General features: G+C 51.4%; 1 protein-coding gene across 1 annotated transcript in view; it reads right to left on the bottom strand.

Moving 5' to 3' along the window:
• LOC137318237 (protein MTO1 homolog, mitochondrial-like) overlaps positions 1 to 14,802 on the bottom strand; it is a gene marked incomplete at its 3' end in the record, with an annotated part of 44,763 nt that extends 29,961 nt beyond the window's left edge. Inside the window, 1 exon segment of the mRNA XM_067981166.1 lies at positions 13,830 to 14,802. Coding sequence (XP_067837267.1) covers positions 13,830 to 13,901 — 72 coding nt within the window.
• Between the last annotated feature and the right edge of the window lie 10,782 nt (positions 14,803 to 25,584).

Genomic DNA, 25,584 nt, shown 5'->3' with positions numbered 1-25,584 from the left:
GGGGGGTTTATATATAGAATAACAGATACCCGGGAGTGAGTTACAGACTGGAATCTAATCGAGGGGTTCGGGGGGTTTATATATAGAATAACGGATACCCGGGAGTGAGTTACAGGCTGGAATCTAATCGAGGGGTTCGGGGGGTTTATATATAGAATAACAGATACCCGGGAGTGAGTTACAGACTGGAATCTAATCGAGGGGTTCGGTGGGTTTATATACAGAATAACAGATACCCGGGAGTGAGTTACAGGCTGGAATCTAATCGAGGGGTTCGGGGGGTTTATATATAGAATAACAGATACCCGGGAGTGAGTTACAGGCTGGAATCTAATCGAGGGGTTCGGGGGGTTTATATACAGAATAACAGATACCCGGGAGTGAGTTGCAGACTGGAATCTAATCGAGGGGTTCGGGGGGTTTATATATAGAATAACAGATACCCGGGAGTGAGTTACAGACTGGAATCTAATCGAGGGGTTCGGGGGGTTTATATATAGAATAACAGATACCCGGGAGTGAGTTACAGACTGGAATCTAATCGAGGGGTTCGGGGGGGTTTATATATAGAATAACGGATACCCGGGAGTGAGTTACAGGCTGGAATCTAATCGAGGGGTTCGGGGGGTTTATATATAGAATAACAGATACCCGGGAGTGAGTTACAGACTGGAATCTAATCGAGGGGTTCGGTGGGGTTTATATATAGAATAACAGATACCCGGGAGTGAGTTACAGACTGGAATCTAATCGAGGGGTTCGGGGGGGGTTTATATATAGAATAACGGATAACCGGGAGTGAGTTACAGACTGGAATCTAATCGAGGGGTTCGGGGGGGTTTATATATAGAATAACAGATCCCCGGGAGTGAGTTACAGACTGGAATCTAATCGAGGGGTTCGGGGGTTTATATATAGAATAACAGATACCCGGGAGTGAGTTACAGACTGGAATCTAATCGAGGGGTTCGGGGGGTTTATATATAGAATAACAGATACCCGGGAGTGAGTTACAGACTGGAATCTAATCGAGGGGTTCGGGGGGGTTTATATATAGAATAACAGATACCTGGGAGTGAGTTACAGACTGGAATCTAATCGAGGGGTTCGGGGGGTTTATATATAGAATAACAGATACCCGGGAGTGAGTTACAGACTGGAATCTAATCGAGGTGTTCGGGGGGGTTTATATATAGAATAACAGATACCCGGGAGTGAGTTACAGACTGGAATCTAATCGAGGTGTTCGGGGGGGTTTATATATAGAATAACAGATACCCGGGAGTGAGTTACAGACTGGAATCTAATCGAGGGGTTCGGGGGGTTTATATATAGAATAACAGATACCCGGGAGTGAGTTACAGACTGGAATCTAATCGAGGGGTTCGGGGGGTTTATATATAGAATAACAGATACCCGGGAGTGAGTTACAGACTGGAATCTAATCGAGGGGTTCGGGGGGTTTATATATAGAATAACAGATACCCGGGAGTGAGTTACAGACTGGAATCTAATCGAGGGGTTCGGGGGGGGGTTTTATCTAGAATAACAGATACCCGGGAGTGAGTTTCAGACTGGAATCTAATCGAGGGGTTCGGGGGGGTTTATATATAGAATAACGGATACCCGGGAGTGAGTTACAGGCTGGAATCTAATCGAGGGGTTCGGGGGGTTTATATATAGAATAACAGATACCCGGGAGTGAGTTACAGACTGGAATCTAATCGAGGGGTTCGGTGGGGTTTATATATAGAATAACAGATACCCGGGAGTGAGTTACAGACTGGAATCTAATCGAGGGGTTCGGGGGGGGTTTATATATAGAATAACGGATAACCGGGAGTGAGTTACAGACTGGAATCTAATCGAGGGGTTCGGGGGGGTTTATATATAGAATAACAGATCCCCGGGAGTGAGTTACAGACTGGAATCTAATCGAGGGGTTCGGGGGTTTATATATAGAATAACAGATACCCGGGAGTGAGTTACAGACTGGAATCTAATCGAGGGGTTCGGGGGGTTTATATATAGAATAACAGATACCCGGGAGTGAGTTACAGACTGGAATCTAATCGAGGGGTTCGGGGGGGTTTATATATAGAATAACAGATACCTGGGAGTGAGTTACAGACTGGAATCTAATCGAGGGGTTCGGGGGGTTTATATATAGAATAACAGATACCCGGGAGTGAGTTACAGACTGGAATCTAATCGAGGTGTTCGGGGGGGTTTATATATAGAATAACAGATACCCGGGAGTGAGTTACAGACTGGAATCTAATCGAGGTGTTCGGGGGGTTTATATATAGAATAACAGATACCCGGGAGTGAGTTACAGACTGGAATCTAATCGAGGGGTTCGGGGGGTTTATATATAGAATAACAGATACCCGGGAGTGAGTTACAGACTGGAATCTAATCGAGGGGTTCGGGGGGTTTATATATAGAATAACAGATACCCGGGAGTGAGTTACAGACTGGAATCTAATCGAGGGGTTCGGGGGGTTTATATATAGAATAACAGATACCCGGGAGTGAGTTACAGACTGGAATCTAATCGAGGGGTTCGGGGGGTTTATATATAGAATAACAGATACCCGGGAGTGAGTTACAGACTGGAATCTAATCGAGGGGTTCGGGGGGTTTATATATAGAATAACAGATACCCGGGAGTGAGTTACAGACTGGAATCTAATCGAGGGGTTCGGGGAGTGAACAGAGAATAACAGATACCCGGGAGTGAGTTACAGACTGGAATCTAATCGAGGGGTTCGGGGGGTTTATATATAGAATAACAGATACCCGGGAGTGAGTGACAGGCTGGAATCTAATCGAGGGGTTCAGGGGGTTTATATATAGAATAACAGATACCCGGGAGTGAGTTACAGACTGGAATCTAATCGAGGGGTTCGGGGGGTTTATATATAGAATAACAGATACCCGGGAGTGAGTTACAGACTGGAATCTAATCGAGGGGTTCGGGGGTTTATATATAGAATAACAGATACCCGGGAGTGAGTTACAGACTGGAATCTAATCGAGGGATTCGGGGGGTTTATATATAGAATAACAGATACCCGGGAGTGAGTTACAGACTGGAATCTAATCGAGGGGCTCGGGGGGGTTTATATATAGAATAACAGATACCCGGGAGTGAGTTACAGACTGGAATCTAATCGAGGGGTTCGGGGGGTTTATATATGGAATAACAGATACCCGGGAGTGAGTTACAGGCTGGAATCTAATCGAGGGGTTCGGGGGGTTTATATATAGAATAACAGATACCCGGGAGTGAGTTACAGGCTGGAATCTAATCGAGGGGTTCGGGGGGTTTATATATAGAATAACAGATACCCGGGAGTGAGTTACAGACTGGAATCTAATCGAGGGGTTCGGGGGGTTTATATATAGAATAACAGATACCCGGGAGTGAGTTACAGACTGGAATCTAATCGAGGGGTTCGGGGGGGTTTATATAGAATAACAGATACCCGGGAGTGAGTTACAGACTGGAATCTAATCGAGGGGTTCGGGGGGGTTTATATAGAATAACAGATACCCGGGAGTGAGTTACAGACTGGAATCTAATCGAGGGGTTCGGGGGGGTTTATATATAGAATAACAGATACCCGGGAGTGAGTTACAGACTGGAATCTAATCGAGGGGTTCGGGGGGTTTATATAAAGAATAACAGATACCCGGGAGTGAGTTACAGACTGGAATCTAATCGAGGGGTTCGGGGGGTTTATATATCGAATAACAGATACCCGGGAGTGAGTTACAGACTGGAATCTAATCGAGGGGTTCGGGGGGTTTATATAAAGAATAACAGATACCCGGGAGTGAGTTACAGACTGGAATCTAATCGAGGGGTTCGGGGGGTTTATATATGGAATAACAGATACCCGGGAGTGAGTTACAGGCTGGAATCTAATCGAGGGGTTCGGGGGGTTTATATATAGAATAACAGATACCCGGGAGTGAGTTACAGACTGGAATCTAATCGAGGGGTTCGGGGGGGTTTATATACAGAATAACAGATACCCGGGAGTGAGTTACAGACTGGAATCTAATCGAGGGGTTCGGGGGGTTTATATATAGAATAACAGATACCCGGGAGTGAGTTACAGACTGGAATCTAATCGAGGGGTTCGGGGGGGGTTTATATACAGAATAACAGATACCCGGGAGTGAGTTACAGACTGGAATCTAATCGAGGGGTTCGGGGGTTTATATATAGAATAACAGATACCCGGGAGTGAGTTGCAGACTGGAATCTAATCGAGGGGTTCGGGGGGGTTTATATATAGAATAACAGATACCCGGGAGTGAGTTACAGGCTGGAATCTAATCGAGGGGTTCGGGGGGTTTATATATAGAATAACAGATACCCGGGAGTGAGTTACAGACTGGAATCTAATCGAGGGGTTCGGGGGGGTTTATATATAGAATAACAGATACCCGGGAGTGAGTTACAGACTGGAATCTAATCGAGGGGTTCGGGGGGGGGTTTATATATAGAATAACAGATACCCGGGAGTGAGTTACAGACTGGAATCTAATCGAGGGGTTCGGGGGGGGGTTTATATACAGAATAACAGATACCCGGGAGTGAGTTACAGACTGGAATCCAATCGAGGGGTTCGGGGGGGTTTATATATAGAATAACAGATACCTGGGAGTGAGTTACAGACTGGAATCTAATCGAGGGGTTCGGGGGGGTTTATATATAGAATAACAGATACCCGGGAGTGAGTTACAGACTGGAATCTAATCGAGGGGTTCGGGGGGTTTATATATAGAATAACAGATACCCGGGAGTGAGTTACGGACTGGAATCTAATCGAGGCGTTCGGGGGGTTTATATATAGAATAACAGATACCCGGGAGTGAGTTACAGGCTGGAATCTAATCGAGGGGTTCGGGGGGTTTATATATAGAATAACAGATACCCGGGAGTGAGTTACAGACTGGAATCTAATCGAGGGGTTCGGGGGAGTTTATATACAGAATAACAGATACCCGGGAGTGAGTTACAGACTGGAATCTAATCGAGGGGTTCGGGGGGTTTATATACAGAATAACAGATACCCGGGAGTGAGTTACAGAGTGGAATCTAATCGAGGGGTTCGGGGGGTTTATATACAGAATAACAGATACCCGGGAGTGAGTTACAGACTGGAATCTAATCGAGGGGTTCGGGGGGGTTTATATACAGAATAACAGATACCCGGGAGTGAGTTACAGACTGGAATCTAATCGAGGGGTTCGGGGGGTTTATATATAGAATAACAGATACCCGGGAGTGAGTTACAGACTGGAATCTAATCGAGGGGTTCGGGGGGGTTTATATATAGAATAACAGATACCCGGGAGTGAGTTACAGACTGGAATCTAATCGAGGGGTTCGGTGGGGGTTTATATATAGAATAACAGATACCCGGGAGTGAGTTACAGACTGGAATCTAATCGAGGGGTTCGGGGGGGTTTATATATAGAATAACAGATACCCGGGAGTGAGTTACAGACTGGAATCTAATCGAGGGGTTCGGGGGGGTTTATATATAGAATAACAGATACCCGGGAGTGAGTTACAGACTGGAATCTAATCGAGGGGTTCGGGGGGTTTATATATAGAATAACAGATACCCGGGAGTGAGTTACAGACTGGAATCTAATCGAGGGGTTCGGGGGGTTTATATATAGAATAACAGATACCCGGGAGTGAGTTACAGACTGGAATCTAATCGAGGGGTTCGGGGGGTTTATATACAGAATAACAGATACCCGGGAGTGAGTTACAGACTGGAATCTAATCGAGGGGTTCGGGGGGGTTTATATATAGAATAACAGATACCCGGGAGTGAGTTACAGACTGGAATCTAATCGAGGGGTTCGGGGGGGTTTATATATAGAATAACAGATACCCGGGAGTGAGTTACAGACTGGAATCTAATCGAGGGGTTCGGGGGGTTTATATATAGAATAACAGATACCCGGGAGTGAGTTACAGACTGGAATCTAATCGAGGGGTTCGGGGGGTTTATATACAGAATAACAGATACCCGGGAGTGAGTTACAGACTGGAATCTAATCGAGGGGTTCGGGGGGTTTATATATAGAATAACAGATCCCTGGGAGTTAGTTACAGACTGGAATCTAATCGAGGGGTTCAGGGGGGGTTTATATATAGAATAACAGATACCCGGGAGTGAGTTACAGACTGGAATCTAATCGAGGGGTTCGGGGGGTTTATATACAGAATAACAGATACCCGGGAGTGAGTTACAGACTGGAATCTAATCGAGGGGTTCGGGGGGGTTTATATATAGAATAACAGATACCCGGGAGTGAGTTACAGACTGGAATCTAATCGAGGGGTTCGGGGGGGTTTATATATAGAATAACAGATACCCGGGAGTGAGTTACAGGCTGGAATCTAATCGAGGGGTTCGGGGGGGTTTATATATAGAATAACAGATACCCGGGAGTGAGTTACAGACTGGAATCTAATCGAGGGGTTCGGGGGGTTTATATATAGAATAACAGATACCCGGGAGTGAGTTACAGACTGGAATCTAATCGAGGGGTTCGGGGGGTTTATATATAGAATAACAGATACCCGGGAGTGAGTTCCAGACTGGAATCTAATCGAGGGGTTCGGGGAGGTTTATATATAGAATAACAGATACCCGGGAGTGAGTTACAGACTGGAATCTAATCGAGGGGTTCGGGGGGTTTATATATAGAATAACAGATACCCGGGAGTGAGTTACAGACTGGAATCTAATCGAGGGGTTCGGGGGGTTTATATATAGAATAACAGATACCCGGGAGTGAGTTACAGACTGGAATCTAATCGAGGGGTTCGGGGGGTTTATATATAGAATAACAGATACCCGGGAGTGAGTTACAGACTGGAATCTAATCGAGGGGTTCGGGGGGTTTATATATAGAATAACAGATACCCGGGAGTGAGTTACAGACTGGAATCTAATCGAGGGGTTCGGGGGGTTTATATATAGAATAACAGATACCCGGGAGTGAGTTACAGACTGGAATCTAATCGAGGGGTTCGGGGGGTTTATATATAGAATAACAGATACCCGGGAGTGAGTTACAGACTGGAATCTAATCGAGGGGTTCGGGGGGGTTTATATATAGAATAACAGATACCCGGGAGTGAGTTACAGACTGGAATCTAATCGAGGGGTTCGGGGGGTTTATATATAGAATAACGGATACCCGGGAGTGAGTTACAGGCTGGAATCTAATCGAGGGGTTCGGGGGGTTTATATATAGAATAACAGATACCCGGGAGTGAGTTACAGACTGGAATCTAATCGAGGGGTTCGGTGGGTTTATATACAGAATAACAGATACCCGGGAGTGAGTTACAGGCTGGAATCTAATCGAGGGGTTCGGGGGGTTTATATATAGAATAACAGATACCCGGGAGTGAGTTACAGGCTGGAATCTAATCGAGGGGTTCGGGGGGTTTATATACAGAATAACAGATACCCGGGAGTGAGTTGCAGACTGGAATCTAATCGAGGGGTTCGGGGGGTTTATATATAGAATAACAGATACCCGGGAGTGAGTTACAGACTTGAATCTAATCGAGGGGTTCGGGGGGTTTATATATAGAATAACAGATACCCGGGAGTGAGTTACAGACTGGAATCTAATCGAGGGGTTCGGGGGGGGGTTTTATCTAGAATAACAGATACCCGGGAGTGAGTTTCAGACTGGAATCTAATCGAGGGGTTCGGGGGGGTTTATATATAGAATAACGGATACCCGGGAGTGAGTTACAGGCTGGAATCTAATCGAGGGGTTCGGGGGGTTTATATATAGAATAACAGATACCCGGGAGTGAGTTGCAGACTGGAATCTAATCGAGGGGTTCGGGGGGGGTTTATACATAGAATAACGGATAACCGGGAGTGAGTTACAGACTGGAATCTAATCGAGGGGTTCGGGGGGGTTTATATATAGAATAACAGATCCCCGGGAGTGAGTTACAGACTGGAATCTAATCGAGGGGTTCGGGGGGGTTTATATATAGAATAACAGATACCCGGGAGTGAGTTACAGACTGGAATCTAATCGAGGGGTTCGGGGGGTTTATATATAGAATAACAGATACCCGGGAGTGAGTTACAGACTGGAATCTAATCGAGGGGTTCGGGGGGGTTTATATATAGAATAACAGATACCTGGGAGTGAGTTACAGACTGGAATCTAATCGAGGGGTTCGGGGGGTTTATATATAGAATAACAGATACCCGGGAGTGAGTTGCAGACTGGAATCTAATCGAGGTGTTCGGGGGGGTTTATATATAGAATAACAGATACCCGGGAGTGAGTTACAGACTGGAATCTAATCGAGGTGTTCGGGGGGGTTTATATATAGAATAACAGATACCCGGGAGTGAGTTACAGACTGGAATCTAATCGAGGGGTTCGGGGGGTTTATATATAGAATAACAGATACCCGGGAGTGAGTTACAGACTGGAATCTAATCGAGGGGTTCGGGGGGTTTATATATAGAATAACAGATACCCGGGAGTGAGTTACAGACTGGAATCTAATCGAGGGGTTCGGGGGGTTTATATATAGAATAACAGATACCCGGGAGTGAGTTACAGACTGGAATCTAATCGAGGGGTTCGGGGGGTTTATATATAGAATAACAGATACCCGGGAGTGAGTTACAGACTGGAATCTAATCGAGGGGTTCGGGGAGTGAACAGAGAATAACAGATACCCGGGAGTGAGTTACAGACTGGAATCTAATCGAGGGGTTCGGGGGGTTTATATATAGAATAACAGATACCCGGGAGTGAGTGACAGGCTGGAATCTAATCGAGGGGTTCAGGGGGTTTATATATAGAATAACAGATACCCGGGAGTGAGTTACAGACTGGAATCTAATCGAGGGGTTCGGGGGGTTTATATATAGAATAACAGATACCCGGGAGTGAGTTACAGACTGGAATCTAATCGAGGGGTTCGGGGGTTTATATATAGAATAACAGATACCCGGGAGTGAGTTACAGACTGGAATCTAATCGAGGGATTCGGGGGGTTTATATATAGAATAACAGATACCCGGGAGTGAGTTACAGACTGGAATCTAATCGAGGGGCTCGGGGGGGTTTATATATAGAATAACAGATACCCGGGAGTGAGTTACAGACTGGAATCTAATCGAGGGGTTCGGGGGGTTTATATATGGAATAACAGATACCCGGGAGTGAGTTACAGGCTGGAATCTAATCGAGGGGTTCGGGGGGTTTATATATAGAATAACAGATACCCGGGAGTGAGTTACAGGCTGGAATCTAATCGAGGGGTTCGGGGGGTTTATATATAGAATAACAGATACCCGGGAGTGAGTTACAGACTGGAATCTAATCGAGGGGTTCGGGGGGTTTATATTTCGAATAACAGATACCCGGGAGTGAGTTACAGACTGGAATCTAATCGAAGGGTTCGGGGGGGTTTATATAGAATAACAGATACCCGGGAGTGAGTTACAGACTGGAATCTAATCGAGGGGTTCGGGGGGGTTTATATAGAATAACAGATACCCGGGAGTGAGTTACAGACTGGAATCTAATCGAGGGGTTCGGGGGGGTTTATATATCGAATAACAGATACCCGGGAGTGAGTTACAGACTGGAATCTAATCGAGGGGTTCGGGGGGTTTATATAAAGAATAACAGATACCCGGGAGTGAGTTACAGACTGGAATCTAATCGAGGGGTTCGGGGGGTTTATATATGGAATAACAGATACCCGGGAGTGAGTTACAGGCTGGAATCTAATCGAGGGGTTCGGGGGGTTTATATATAGAATAACAGATACCCGGGAGTGAGTTACAGACTGGAATCTAATCGAGGGGTTCGGGGGGGTTTATATACAGAATAACAGATACCCGGGAGTGAGTTACAGACTGGAATCTAATCGAGGGGTTCGGGGGGTTTATATATAGAATAACAGATACCCGGGAGTGAGTTACAGACTGGAATCTAATCGAGGGGTTCGGGGGGGGTTTATATACAGAATAACAGATACCCGGGAGTGAGTTACAGACTGGAATCTAATCGAGGGGTTCGGGGGGTTTATATATAGAATAACAGATACCCGGGAGTGAGTTGCAGACTGGAATCTAATCGAGGGGTTCGGGGGGGTTTATATATAGAATAACAGATACCCGGGAGTGAGTTACAGGCTGGAATCTAATCGAGGGGTTCGGGGGGTTTATATATAGAATAACAGATACCCGGGAGTGAGTTACAGACTGGAATCTAATCGAGGGGTTCGGGGGGGTTTATATATAGAATAACAGATACCCGGGAGTGAGTTACAGACTGGAATCTAATCGAGGGGTTCGGGGGGGGGGTTTATATACAGAATAACAGATACCCGGGAGTGAGTTACAGACTGGAATCCAATCGAGGGGTTCGGGGGGGTTTATATATAGAATAACAGATACCTGGGAGTGAGTTACAGACTGGAATCTAATCGAGGGGTTCGGGGGGGTTTATATATAGAATAACAGATACCCGGGAGTGAGTTACAGACTGGAATCTAATCGAGGGGTTCGGGGGGTTTATATATAGAATAACAGATACCCGGGAGTGAGTTACGGACTGGAATCTAATCGAGGCGTTCGGGGGGTTTATATATAGAATAACAGATACCCGGGAGTGAGTTACAGACTGGAATCTAATCGAGGGGTTCGGGGGGGTTTATATATAGAATAACAGATACCCGGGAGTGAGTTACAGAGTGGAATCTAATCGAGGGGTTCGGGGGGTTTATATACAGAATAACAGATACCCGGGAGTGAGTTACAGACTGGAATCTAATCGAGGGGTTCGGGGGGGTTTATATACAGAATAACAGATACCCGGGAGTGAGTTACAGACTGGAATCTAATCGAGGGGTTCGGGGGGTTTATATATAGAATAACAGATACCCGGGAGTGAGTTACAGACTGGAATCTAATCGAGGGGTTCGGGGGGGTTTATATATAGAATAACAGATACCCGGGAGTGAGTTACAGACTGGAATCTAATCGAGGGGTTCGGGCGGTTTATATATAGAATAACAGATACCCGGGAGTGAGTTACAGACTGGAATCTAATCGAGGGGTTCGGTGGGGGTTTATATATAGAATAACAGATACCCGGGAGTGAGTTACAGACTGGAGTCTAATCGAGGGGTTCGGGGGGTTTATATATAGAATAACAGATACCCGGGAGTGAGTTACAGACTGGAATCTAATCGAGGGGTTCGGGGGGGTTTATATATAGAATAACAGATACCCGGGAGTGAGTTACAGACTGGAATCTAATTGAGGGTTTCGGGGGGGTTTATATATAGAATAACAGATACCCGGGAGTGAGTTACAGACTGGAATCTAATCGAGGGGTTCGGGGGGTTTATATACTGAATAACAGATACCCGGGAGTGAGTTACAGACTGGAATCTAATCGAGGGGTTCGGGGGGTTTATATACAGAATAACAGATACCCGGGAGTGAGTTACAGACTGGAATCTAATCGAGGAGTTCGGGGGGTTTATATATAGAATAACAGATACCCGGGAGTGAGTTTCAGACTGGAATCTAATCGAGGGGTTCGGGGGGGGTTTATATATAGAATAACAGATACCCGGGAGTGAGTTGCAGACTGGAATCTAATCGAGGGGTTCGGGGGGTTTATATATAAAATAACAGATACCCGGGAGTGCGTTACAGACTGGAATCTAATCGAGGGGTTCGGGGGGTTTATATATAGAATAACAGATACCCGGGAGTGAGTTACAGACTGGAATCTAATCGAGTGGTTCGGGGGGGTTTATATATAGAATAACAGATACCCGGGAGTGAGTTACAGACTGGAATCTAATCGAGGGGTTCGGGGGGGTTTATATATCGAATAACAGATACCCGGGAGTGAGTTACAGACTGGAATCTAATCGAGGGGTTCGGGGGGGTTTATATATAGAATAACAGATACCCGGGAGTGAGTTCCAGACTGGAATCTGATCGAGGGATTCGGGGGGTTTATATATAGAATAACAGATACCCGGGAGTGAGTTACAGACTGGAATCTAATCGAGGGGTTCGGGGGGTTTATATATAGAATAACAGATCCCTGGGAGTTAGTTACAGGCTGGAATCTAATCGAGGGGTTCGGGGGGGTTTATATATAGAGTAACAGATACCCGGGAGTGAGTTCCAGACTGGAATCTAATCGAGGGGTTCGGGGGGGTTTATATATAGAATAACAGATACCCAGGAGTGAGTTACAGACTGGAATCTAATCGAGGGGTTCGGGGTGGTTTTTTCTAGAATAACAGATACCCGGGAGTGAGTTACAGACTGGAATCTAATCGAGGGGTTCGGGGGGGTTTATTTCTGGAATAACAGATACCCGGGAGTGAGTTACAGACTGGAATCTAATCGAGGGATTCGGGGGTTTTATATAAAGAATAACAGATACCCGGGAGTGAGTTACAGACTGGAATCTAATCGAGGTGTTCGGGGGGTTTATATATAGAATAACAGATACCCGGGAGTGAGTTACAGACTGGAATCTAATCGAGGGGTTCGGGGGGTTTATATATAGAATAACAGATACCCGGGAGTGAGTTACAGACTGGAATCTAATCGAGGGGTTCGGGGGGGTTTATATATAGAATAACAGATCCCTGGGAGTTAGTTACAGGCTGGAATCTAATCGAGGGGTTCGGGGTGGTTTTTTCTAGAATAACAGATACCCGGGAGTGAGTTACAGACTGGAATCTAATCGAGGGGTTCGGGGGGGTTTATTTCTGGAATAACAGATACCCGGGAGTGAGTTACAGACTGGAATCTAATCGAGGGGTTCGGGGGGTTTATATATAGAATAACAGATCCCCGGGAGTGAGTTACAGACTGGAATCTAATCGAGGGGTTCGGGGGGTTTATATATAGAATAACAGATACCCGGGAGTGAGTTACAGGCTGGAATCTAATCGAGGGGTTCGGGGGGGTTTATATATAGAATAACAGATACCCGGGAGTGAGTTACAGACTGGAATCTAATCGAGGGGTTCGGGGGGGTTTATATATAGAATAACAGATCCCCAGGGAGTGAGTTACAGACTGGAATCTAATCGAGGGGTTCGGGGGGGTTTATATATAGAATAACAGATACCCGGGAGTGAGTTACGGACTGGAATCTAATCGAGGGGTTCGGGGGGGTTTATATATAGAATAACAGATACCCGGGAGTGAGTTACAGACTGGAATCTAATCGAGGGGTTTGGGTGGGTTTATTTCCAGAATAACAGATACCCGGGAGTGAGTTACAGACTGGAATCTAATCGAGGGGTTCGGGGAGGTTTCTATATAGAATAACAGATACCCGGGAGTGAGTTACAGACTGGAATCTAATCGAGGGGTTCGGGGGGTTTATGTATAGAATAACAGATACCCGGGAGTGAGTTACAGACTGAAATCTAATCGAGGGGTTCGGGGGGTTTATATATAGAATAACAGATACCCGGGAGTGAGTTACAGACTGGAATCTAATCGAGGGGTTCGGGGGGTTTATATATAGAATAACAGATACCCGGGAGTGAGTTACAGACGGGAATCTAATCGAGGGGTTCGGGGGGTTTATATATAGAATAACAGATACCCGGGAGTGAGTTACAGACTGGAATCTAATCGAGGGGTTCGGGGGGTTTATATATAGAATAACAGATACCCGGGAGTGAGTTACAGACTGGAATCTAATCGAGGGGTTCAGGAATTTGTTCCTACCTGTCCCGATGTCGTTGGCACGTCAGTTGTTACTGACTGTGGGGTTGTGGGCTTCGCTGGCGAGGCCGGCATTTATTGCCCATCCCTCGTTGCCCCTTGAGAAGGCGGTGGTGAGCCGCCTTCTTGAACCGCTGCAGTCCGTGTGGTGAAGGTTCTCCCACAGCGCTGTCAGTTCCAGGATTTGGACCCAGCGACGATGAGGGAACGGCCGACATTTGTCCCAGTCGGGGCGCTGAGTGAGACTCGGAGAAGGCGGGCGGGACCTTGGAGGCGATGGGGTCCCCATCCACCTGTCGTCCTTGCCCCTCTCGGGGGTGGAGGTCGGGGTTTTGGGAGGTGCTGTGATCAATCCTTGGTGAGTTTGCTGCAGTGCGTCCTGTCGATTGTGCAGACTGCACTCACAGGTCTCTCCTCTCCCCAAACACCCATCCCTCAGCCCCTCTTCCACATGGCACTGTCACCTGTTGGGGAAAGGGCACGTTCAGCTTCTCCGTCGGAACTTTAGAATCAGGGGGAGGCCGTTCAGCCCCTCGAGCCTGTTCCCTGCCATTCAATGGCTGATCTGCACCTCATTCCATTTGCCTGCCTTTCCACCGTGGCCCTCTCTGACCTGATCTGACAATCCGTTTTCTGGGGGAGAGAGTTCCAGATTCCCACTCCCCTTTTGCGTGAGGAAATGCTTCCTGACATCACCCCCTGAACGGCCGAGCTCTCATTTTAAGGCTCTGCCCCCTTGTTCTGGACTCCCCCCACCAGAGGAAATAGTTTCTCTCTCTCTACCCCATCGAATCCTTCAATCATCTTAAACACCTCGATTAGATCACCCCCTTAATCTTCTACACTCGAGGGAATACAAGCCGAGTCTGTGCAGCCTGTCCTTGTAATTTAACCCTTTAAGCCCCCGGTATCGTTCTGGTGAACCTGCTCTGCACCCCCTCCAAGGCCGATATCTCCTTCCTGGGGTGCGGTGCCCAGAACTGAACGCAGTCTCTCCAGATGGGGGTCTGAGCAGAGCTCAGTACATCTGGAGCATCAAACTCCCCCACTTTGTATTCCAGCCCCTTACGTTGATCTCACCAAAGCACCCCTCCTCCATCTCACCCTCTCACCATCTCCTTCTATCCCTCTCTCCCTCATGTGTTTATCCAGCTTCCCCTTAAATCCATCCACACTATTCACCTCAACTACTCCTTGTGGGAGCGAGTTCCACATTCTCACCACTCTCTGGGGATAGAAGTTTCTCCTGAATTCCCGATTGGATTTATTAGTGACTATCTTATATTTATGCCCCCCCCCCGAGTTCTGGTCTCCCCCCACAAGTGGAAACATATTCTCTACGTCTACCCTATCGAACCCTTTCATAATCTTAAAGACCTCGAGCAGGTCACCCCTCAGTCTTCTCTTTTCGAGAGAAAAGAGCCCCAGTCTGTTCAGTCTTTCCTGATAGTTTATAAACCTCTCAGTTCTGGTATCATCCCAGTAAATATTTTTTACACCTTCTCCAGTGCCTCTATATCCTTTCTATAATATGGAGACCAGAACTGTGCACAGTACTCCCAGTGTGGTCTAACCAGACCAGAACTGTGCACAGTACTCCCAGTGTGGTCTAACCAGACCAGAACTGTGCACAGTACTCCCAGTGCGGTCTAACTAGACCAGAACTGTGCCCAGTACTCCCAGTGTGGTCTAACTAGACCAGAACTGTGCCCAGTACTCCCAGTGCGGTCTAACTAGACCAGAACTGTGCCCAGTACTCCCAGTGCGGTCTAACTAGACCAGAACTGTGCCCAGTACTCCCAGTGTGGTCTAACCAGACCGGAACTGTGCCCAGTGCTCCCAGTGTGGTCTAACCAGACCGGAACTGTGCACAGTACTCCCAGTGCGGTCTAACTAGACCAGAACTGTGCCCAGTACTCCCAGTGTGGTCTAACCAGACCGGAACTGTGCCCAGTACTCCCAGTGTGGTCTAACCAGACCAGAACTGTGCACAGTGCTCCCAGTGTGGTCTAACCAGACCGGAACTGTGCCCAGTACTCCCAGTGTGGTCTAACCAGACCGGAACTGTGCCCAGTACTCCCAGTGTGGTCTAACCAGACCGGAACTGTGCCCAGTACTCCCAGTGTGGTCTAACCAGACCAGAACTGTGCCCAGTACTCCCAGTGTGGTCTAACCAGATCAGAACTGTGCCCAGTACTCCCAGTGTGGTCTAACCAGACCGGAACTGTGCGCAGTACTCCCAGTGTGGTCTAACCAGACCAGAACTGTGCCCAGTACTCCCAGTGTGGTCTAACCAGACCGGAACTGTGCGCAGTACTCCCAGTGTGGTAATGAAACTTATACTAATCGATGAAGCTCCTTGTGATCCAGGAAACAAAGTAGAATCATAGAAAGGTTACAGCACAGAATGAGGCCATTCGGCCCATCATGCCGGCTCTATGCAAGAGCAATCCAGCCAGTCCCACTCCCCCCGCCCTATCCCCGTAACCCTGCAATTTTTTTCCTTTCAAGTCCTTATCCAGTTCCCTTTCGGAGGCCATGATTGAATCTGCCTCCACCTCCCCCTCGGGCAGTGCATTCCAGATCCTAACCACTCGCTGGGGAAAAAAGTCTCTCCTCATCTCGCCTTTGGTTCTTTTGCCAATCACCTTAAATCCGTGCCCTCTGGTCCTTGACCCTTCCGCCAATGGGAACAGTTTCTCTCCATCTACTCTGTCTGGACCCTTCATGATTTTGAACCCCTCGATCAAATCTCCTCGCGACCGTCTCTGTTCCAAGGAGAACAACCCCAGCTCCTCCAGTCTGTCCACGTCACTAAAGTCCCTCATCCCTGGAATCATTCTGGTAAATCTCTTCTGCACCCTCTCTAAGGCCTTCACATCTTTCCAAAAGTGCGGTGCCCAGAACTGGACACAATACTCCAGTTGTGGTCGAACCAGTGTTTTATAAAGGTTCATCATGACTTCCATACTTTTGTACTCTCTGCCTCTATTCATAAAGCCCAGGATCCCGTATGCTTTTTTAACCACTTTCTCAATCTGCCCTGCCACCTTCAACGATTTGTGTACATACACCCCCAGATCTCTGTTCCTGTACCCCTTTTAGAGTTGTGCCCTCTCGTTTATTTTGCCTCTCCTCGTTCTTCCTACCGATATGTATCACCTCGCATTTTTCTGCGTTAAATTTCATCTGCCACGTGTCTGCCCATTCCACCAGCCTGTCTATATCCTCTTGAAGTCTATCACGACCCTCCTCTCTGTTCACTACCCTTCCAAGTTTTGTGTCATCTGCAAATTTTGAAATTGTGCCCTGTACACCCAAGTCCAAGTCATTAATATATATCAAGAAAAGCAGTGGTCCCAGCACCGACCCCTGGGGAACACCACTGTACACCTCCCTCCAGTCCGAAAAACAACCGTTCACCACTACTTTCTGTTTCCTGTCCCTTCGCCAATTCTGTATCCATGTTGCTACTGCCCCCTTTATTCCACGGGCCGCAATCTTGATGATAAGCCTACCGTGCGGCACTTTATCAAACGCCTTTTAGAAGTCCATATACACCTCATCCGCCGCATTGCCCTCAACGACCCTCTCTGTTACCTCATCAAAAAACTCCATCAGGTTAGTTAAACACGATTTGCCTTTAACAAATCCGTGCTGGCTTTCCCTGATCAATCCACCCTCGTCCAAGTGACTGTTAATTCTGTCCCGGATTATCATTTCTAAATGTTCACCCACCACCGAGGTTAAACTGACCGGCCTGTAGTTGCTGGGTTTATCCTTACACCCTTTTTTGAACAAGGGTGTAACATTTGCAATTCTCCAGTCCTCTGGCACCAAACCCTGTATCTCCGGACGTTTGGAAGATTACGGCCAGTCCCTCCGCAATTTCCACCCTCACTTCCCTCAGCATCCCATCCGGACCGGGCGACTTATCGACTTCAAAGGACAGCCGGACTTTCTCGTAAATCCCGTCTCTCTCGACCCGAGCTCGCAGAATGCGGGAGTCCCGGATTAATTAACGGGGAGCGGACCGGGAGACGGGTGCCTCCGTTAAACACATCTTCCTTTTAATTGGCAATAAAAGACCCCAATGCACAAAAAAAAAAATATGCAGTAACAAACAATTTACATTGTACAGTAAGATAACTGCTCGCTCTCGAGGCGTCTTAAAAACTCCAACAGCTCGAAAGTCGAAGGCATAATAAATAATTTAAAAAGGTACACCGCCAACACAAATGTTTCTCCGGAAAGTCTGTGCCACTCGATCGCAAACCCGCTCCTCCTCAGGCTGCGGGGGCGGGGGGGGGGGTTGGGGGGATGCTAACGGTGGGCTCCTCTGCTCGTTCAGCCGAAGATCTCTCGCCCGGACTTTCAGCTCCACTCTGTCCGGCCGTCGACGTGGGAGCGGAGGGGGAAGGAACCGTCCAGAAGGGAAGTAGGGGTAACCGGAGTCCTGATTTCCAGAGTTGGGGGAAGCGATGCGAGCGGCCGGAGGCTCGGGATTCGAGCGTTACCGGGGTGGTTTGAGGAGGGGGGGGGGGGGGGGGGAAAAACTCGTCCTGCGGAGTCGAGAGATCGGAGACGATCGTCGAGGACGCAGAAACGCTGCCCGGAGATCGGGACTCGGGGACGTCCCACTTTTATTTGCTCGCGGGAACGATGCACTCTCGTCCGGCTCCTGTACGGCCCGTGTGTCGCTTAGTGTTGGCTCCTGTACGGCCCGTGTGTGTCTTAGTGTTGGCTCCTGTACGGCCCGTGTGTGTCTCAGTGTTGGCTCCTGTACGGCCCGTGTGTGTCTCAGTGTGGGCTCCTGTACGGCCCGTGTGTGTGTGTCTTAGTGTTGGCTCCTGTACGGCCCGTGTGTGTCTCACTGTCGGCTCCTGTACGGCCCGTGTGTGTCTCAGTGTCGGCTCCTGTACGGCCCGTGTGTGTCTTAGTGTTGGCTCCTGTACGGCCCGTGTGCGTCTTAGTGTCGGCTCCTGTACGGCCCGTGTGTCTCTCAGTGTCGGCTCCTGTACGGTCCGTGCGTATCTTAGTGTAGGCTCCTGTACGGCCCATGTGTGTCTCAGTGTCGGCTCCTGTACGGCCCGTGTGCGTCTCAGTGTCGGCTCCTGTGCGGCTCAGTGTGGGCTCCTGTACGGCCCGTGTGTCTCTCAGTGTCGGCTCCTGTACGGCCTGTGCGTGTCTCAGTGTCGGCTGCTGTACGGCCCGTGTCTGTCTCAGTGTTGGCTCCTGTACGGCCTGTGTGTGTCTGTGTCGGCTCCTGTACGGCCCGTGTGCGTCTTAGTGTCGGCTCCTGTACGGCCCGTGTGCGTCTTAGTGTCGGCTCCTGTACGGCCCGTGTGCGTCTTAGTGTCAGCTCCTGTACGGCCCCGTGTGCGTGTGTCTCAGTGTCTGCTCCTGTACGGCCCGTGTGTCTCTCAGTGTCGGCTCCTGTACGGTCCGTGCGTATCTTAGTGTAGGCTCCTGTACGGCCCGTGTGTGTGTCTCAGTGTAGGCTCCTGTACGGCCCATGTGTGTCTCAGTGTCGGCTCCTGTACGGCCCGTGTGCGTCTCAGTGTCGGCTCCTGTGCGGCTCAGTGTGGGCTCCTGTACGGCCCGTGTGTCTCTCAGTGTCGGCTCCTGTACGGCCTGTGCGTGTCTCAGTGTCGGCTCCTGTACGGCCCGTGTGTGTCTCAGTGTCGGCTGCTGTACGGCCCGTGTCTGTCTCAGTGTCGGCTCCTGTACGGCCCGTGTGTCTCTCAGTGTCGGCTCCTGTACGGCCAGTGTGTGTGTCTTAGTGTAGGCTCCTGTACGGCCCGTGTGTGTCTCAGTGTCGGCTCCTGTACGGCCCGTGTGTGTCTCAGTGTAGGCTCCTGTACGGCCCGTGTGTGTCTCAGTGTAGGCTCCTGTACGGCCCGTGTGTGGCTCAGTGTAGGCTCCTGTACGGCCCGTGTGTGTCTCAGTGTAGGCTCCTGTACGGCCCGTGTGTGTCTCAGTGTAGGCTCCTGTACGGCCCGTGTGTGTCTCAGTGTCGGCTCCTGTACGGCCAGTGTGTGTCTCAGTGTAGGCTCCTGTACGGCCCGTGTGTGTCTTAGTGTAGGCTCCTGTACGGCCGGTGTGTGTCTTTGTGTAGGCTCCTGTACGGCCCGTGTGTGTGTGTCTCAGTGTCGGCTCCTGTACGGCCCGTGTGCGCCCTCAGTGTGGGCCTCCTGTACGGCCCGTGTGTGTCTCAGTGTCGGCTCCTGTACGGCCCGTGTGTGTCTCAGTGTCGGCTCCTGTACGGCCCGTGTGCGCCCCTCAGTGTCGGCTCTGTACGGCCCGTGTGCGCCCTCAGTGTAGGCTCCTGTACGGCCCGGTGTGTGTCTTAGTGTAGGCTCCTGTACGGCCCGTGTGTGTCTCAGTGTCGGCTCCTGTACGGCCCGTATGCGTCATAGTGTAGGCTCCTGTACGGCCCGTGTGTGTCTTAGTGTAGGCTCCTGTACGGCCCGTGTGCGCCCCTCAGTGTCGGCTCCTGTACGGCCCGTGTGCGCCCTCTCAGTGTGGGCTCCTGTACGGCCCGTGCGTGTGTGTGTCTCAGTGTCGGCTCTGTACGGCCCGTGTTGCGCCCCTCAGTGTGGGCTCCTGTACGGCCCGTGTGTGTGCGCCCCTCAGTGTCGGCTCCTGTACGGCCCGTGTGCGCCCCTCAGTGTGGGCTCCTGTACGGCCCGTGCGTGTGTGTGTGTCTCAGTGTCGGCTCCTGTACTAACTGTTACCCCTGTTGTACAGTAGTGTCACAGTCCAGACGAACTCTGAGCCCAGAAACCTACTGTCGGTATCTGTGTCCCAGGACCCTGGCGTTAACCCACCCCACTCCCCCGACCCCGTGTCCAAGCGAGCGCGGCCGTCAGAACTTGGGCGAGGCAGTTTGTCGAGAGAAGGAAAGGATGTCCAAACTGGGCGCCGGTCGGTCGTGGGGGGGGGATTTTAAAACGGGGACAGCAGCGGTCGCTGTGAGATGATTCTGCCCCACCCTTTGAGCGAGAGGCTCAGCCACCTCCCCGGGCCTCCTGTCCACGCACGCACGCACGAGTGGGAAGCAGGTGGTCCGGGCGAAGAGGGGGGGGGGGGAAATCTCTCGCTCACAGATTTTGGGGGTGGGGGTCCCGGGAGCCGACGGTGGGCGAGCAGGGGAGGGGACGAGGGAGGAGCGGGTCTCGTCACCCCTGCCCGCTCCTTCCGATAGAAAGAAAAAAAAAAAATTGTACGATCGCCGGGCGGAGGTCGAGTCGCACGGATTTGGGGGGGGTTGCCTCCCCTCGTCTGTCTGTGCGTGAAGCCCCCTCCCGCGTCGCCCCCTCGGAAACGGCGGGGAAAAACGGCGTCGAACTCGTCACGGAGGAGGGGGGGGTCGGGCGGACTATTCAGCCTTGGGCGGGACGCGGAACCGTTGGAATCTCTCGTTCCCCCCCCCCTCCCGCCCGCCCCCCACCGACACAGCTCGGGGGGGGGGGTCCTCAGATGAAGGAGTATTGATTGCCCACGGCTCTCGGACGCCCCACGTCCTGGGGCTCGTCCACCGTGGGGGCCCGCGCTGGGCTGCTGCTGCTGCTGCTGCTGCAGGGACTGGCGGGCGCGCACCGAGCCGTTGCTCAGGCAGACCATGGCTCCCTCGCCCTCCGCCGCTGCCTCCTCCTCCTCCTCCTCTGCTGCTGCTGCTGCTGCTGCTCCTCCTCCTTGGTGCTGCTGCTCGGCTCTCCTCCTCCTCCTCCTCCTCCTCCTCCGCCCTCCTCCCTCGCTCTGCTCCCTCCTCAGACGACGGCGGAGGAGGTGGGGGGGCCCCCTGCTCCTGAGCCCCCCCTCGCCCGGCCCTGGGAGGGGAGCCGCTGAGGCTGTACCAGGAGCGGTGCCCCCCCCTCCAGGCTGTGGTGGCGGGAGGGGGGCGGAGGTCGGCAGAGGGGGAGGGGGGGCCGGAGGGTTATGCGAGATGCTCGTTTCTGCGAGAGTGAGAGAGAGAGAGAGAGAGAGAGAGAGAGAGAGAACGGGAAGGGGGAAGTGGGAGAGGAAGAGAAGAAAAGAGTCAGGTGGGACGAGGGGCAATGAGGAACATTAACACCAGCGCTCCCCCAACAATCATTTACCCCCCTCGACCCAATTAAGCGCCATCCTCCCCTCCTTGATAAGCTCAAAACCTCCCGGGCCAGTGGCGGAGGGGGGTACGGACCAGAGCTCCCCTCGTACGGGCACAGTTCTGGTCTGGTTCGACCACACTGGGAGCACTGGGCACAGTTCTGGTCTGGTTAGACCACACTGGGAGCACTGGGCACAGTTCTGGTCTGGTGAGACCACACTGGGAGCACTGGGCACAGTTCTGGTCTGGTTAGACCACACTGGGAGTACTGGGCACAGTTCTGGTCTGGTTAGACCCACACTGGGAGCACTGGGCACAGTTCCGGTCTGGTTAGACCACACTGGGAGCACTGTGCACAGTTCTGGTCTGGTTAGACCACACTGGGAGTACTGGGCACAGTTCCGGTCTGGTTAGACCACACTGGGAGTACTGGGCACAGTTCCGGTCTGGTTAGACCACACTGGGAGCACTGTGCACAGTTCTGGTCTGGTTAGACCACACTGGGAGTACTGGGCACAGTTCTGGTCTGGTTAGACCACACTGGGAGCACTGTGCACAGTTCTGGTCTGGTTAGACCACACTGGGAGCACTGGGCACAGTTCTGGTCTGGTTAGACCACACTGGGAGCACTGTGCACAGTTCTGGTCTGGTTAGACCACACTGGGAGCACTGGGCACAGTTCTGGTCTGGTTAGACCACACTGGGAGCACTGGGCACAGTTCTGGTCTGGTTCGACCACACTGGGAGTAACTGGGCACAGTTCTGGTCTGGTTAGACCACACTGGGAGTACTGGGCACAGTTCTGGTCTGGTTAGACCACACTGGGAGTACTGTGCACAGTTCCGGTCTGGTTAGACCACACTGGGAGCACTGGGCACAGTTCCAGTCTGGTTAGACCACACTGGGAGCACTGTGCACAGTTCCGGTCCTGGTTCGACCACACTGGGAGTACTGGGCACAGTTCTGGTCTGGTTCGACCACACTGGGAGTACTGGGCACAGTTCTGGTCTGGTTAGACCACACTGGGAGTACTGGGCACAGTTCTGGTCTGGTTAGACCCACACTGGGAGTACTGGGCACAGTTCCGCTCTGGTTAGACCACACTGGGAGTACTGGGCACAGTTCCGGTCTGGTTAGACCACACTGGGAGTACTGGGCACAGTTCTGGTCCGGTTAGACCACACTGGGAGTACTGGGCACAGTTCTGGTCCGGTTAGACCACACTGGGAGTACTGGGCACAGTTCTGGTCTGGTTAGACCACACTGGGAGCACTGTGCACAGTTCCCGGTCTGGTTAGACCACACTGGGAGTACTGTGCACAGTTCTGGTCTGGTTAGACCACACTGGGAGTACTGGGCACAGTTCTGGTCTGGTTAGACCACACTGGGAGTACTGGGCACAGTTCCGCTCTGGTTAGACCACACTGGGAGTACTGGGCACAGTTCCGGTCCGGTTAGACCACACTGGGAGTACTGGGCACAGTTCTGGTCCGGTTAGACCACACTGGGGAGTACTGGGCACAGTTCTGGTCCGGTTAGACCACACTGGGAGTACTGGGCACAGTTCTGGTCTGGTTAGACCACACTGGGAGCACTGGGCACAGTTCTGGTCTGGTTAGACCACACTGGGAGCACTGGGCACAGTTTCCGGTCTGGTTAGACCACACTGGGAGTACTGTGCACAGTTCCGGTCTGGTTAGACCACACTGGGAGTACTGGGCACAGTTCCGGTCTGGTTAGACCACACTGGGAGTACTGGGCACAGTTCTGGTCTGGTTAGACCACACTGGGAGTACTGGGCACAGTTCTGGTCTGGTTAGACCACACTGGGAGTACTGGGCACAGTTCTGGTCTGGTTAGACCACACTGGGAGTACTGGGCACAGTTCTGGTCTGGTTAGACCACACTGGGAGTACTGGGCACAGTTCTGGTCTGGTTAGACCACACTGGGAGCACTGGGCACAGTTCTGGTCTGGTTAGACCACACTGGGAGTACTGGGCACAGTTCTGGTCTCCATATTATAGAAAGGATGTGGAGACACTGGAGAAGGTGCCAAAAAAGATTTACTGGGATGATACCAGAACTGGGAGGTTTATAAACTATCAGGAAAGGCTGACAGACTGGGGGTCTTTTCTCTAGAAAAGAGAAGACTGAGGGGTGACCTGATCGAGGTCTTTAAGATTATGAAAGGGTTCGATAGGGTAGACGTAGAGAATATGTTTCCATTTGTGGGAGAGACCAGAACTCGGGGGGGGGGCCATAATATAAGATAGTCACTAATAAATCCAATCGGGAATTCAGGAGAAACTTCTTTCCCCAGAGAGTGGTGAGAATGTGGAACTCGCTCCCACAAGGAGTAGTTGAGGTGAATAGTGTGGATGGATTTAAGGGGAAGCTGGATAAACACATGAGGGAGAGAGGAATAGAAGGAGAGGGTGAGATGGAGGAGGGAGGGAGGAGCACGGACCCGTGGGGCCGAATGGCCTGTTTCTGGTCTGCACATTCGACGCAACAAGACCATTGGAGACAGCAGCGGGCCATTCGGCCCCTCGAGCCTGCTCCGCCATCCAGCGAGATCGTGACTGTTCGGGGGAGCGAGGGGGGGGGATGAGGGGTACGGGCACCAGTTCAGATGGCCGCCAGGGCGGCGAGGAGCGAGCCCTCGAGTCAGGGCGCGCGCGACAATAGAACGTCGGAGCTGGCATTCCGTTCCGGAGCGAGACGGGAAACGAAGAGACCGCCTTCGAGCGGCCCCGAGCGCAAAGCTTTCGGATCGCCCTCCGGACAGAGCCCCGGAGCGGGGATCGCTGACGTCCCCGCGCGGGAAGGGAGACCGGCCGTCCGTGGCCGGTCTGGGCAGAATCTGAACCCAGGCTCCAAAAACCAGCGCAGCCGACATCTCCGGAATGAGAGCGCGGCGAGCGGGCGGGGCGGGCGGGGAGGCCGGCACGGCCCGCTGAGAACGTCGACAGCAGAAAGGTGGGGCATCCCCCCGAGACAGGGGAACGAGGACCACCCCCTCACTCCCTCACACCCCGAGACAGGGGAACGAGGACCCCCCCTCAGTCCCTCACACACCCCCCGAGACAGGGGAACGAGGACCCCCCCTCACTCCCTCAACACCCCCGAGACAGGGGGAACGAGGACCCCCCCTCACTCCCTCACACCCCCCGAGACAGGGGAACGAGGACCCCTCCTCACTCTCTCACACACACCCCCCGAGACAGGGGAACGAGGACCCCCCCTCACTCCCTCACACCCCCTGAGACAGGGGAACGAGGACCCCCTCTACTCCCTCACACACACCCCCGAGACAGGGGAACGAGGACCCCTCCTCACTCCCCTCACACACCCCCCCCCCCCCGAGACAGGGGAACGAGGACCCCCCCCTCACACACCCCCCCGAGACAGGGGAACGAGGACCCTCCCTCACCTCCCCTCACACACCCCCCCGAGACAGGGGAACGAGGACCCCCCCCTCACTCCCTCACACACCCCCCGAGACAGGGAAACGAGGACCCTCCCTCACTCCCTCACACATCCCCCAAGACAGGGGAACGAGGACCCCCCCTCACTCCCTCACACCCCCCGAGACAGGGGAACGAGGACCCCCCCTCACTCCCTCACACCCCGAGACAGGGGAACGAGGACCCCCCCTCACTCCA

The sequence above is a fragment of the Heptranchias perlo genome, unplaced genomic scaffold (assembly GCF_035084215.1).
Source record: "Heptranchias perlo isolate sHepPer1 unplaced genomic scaffold, sHepPer1.hap1 HAP1_SCAFFOLD_675, whole genome shotgun sequence".
Lineage (NCBI taxonomy): Eukaryota > Metazoa > Chordata > Chondrichthyes > Hexanchiformes > Hexanchidae > Heptranchias > Heptranchias perlo.
This window is presented reverse-complemented; position numbering and strand designations above follow the sequence as displayed.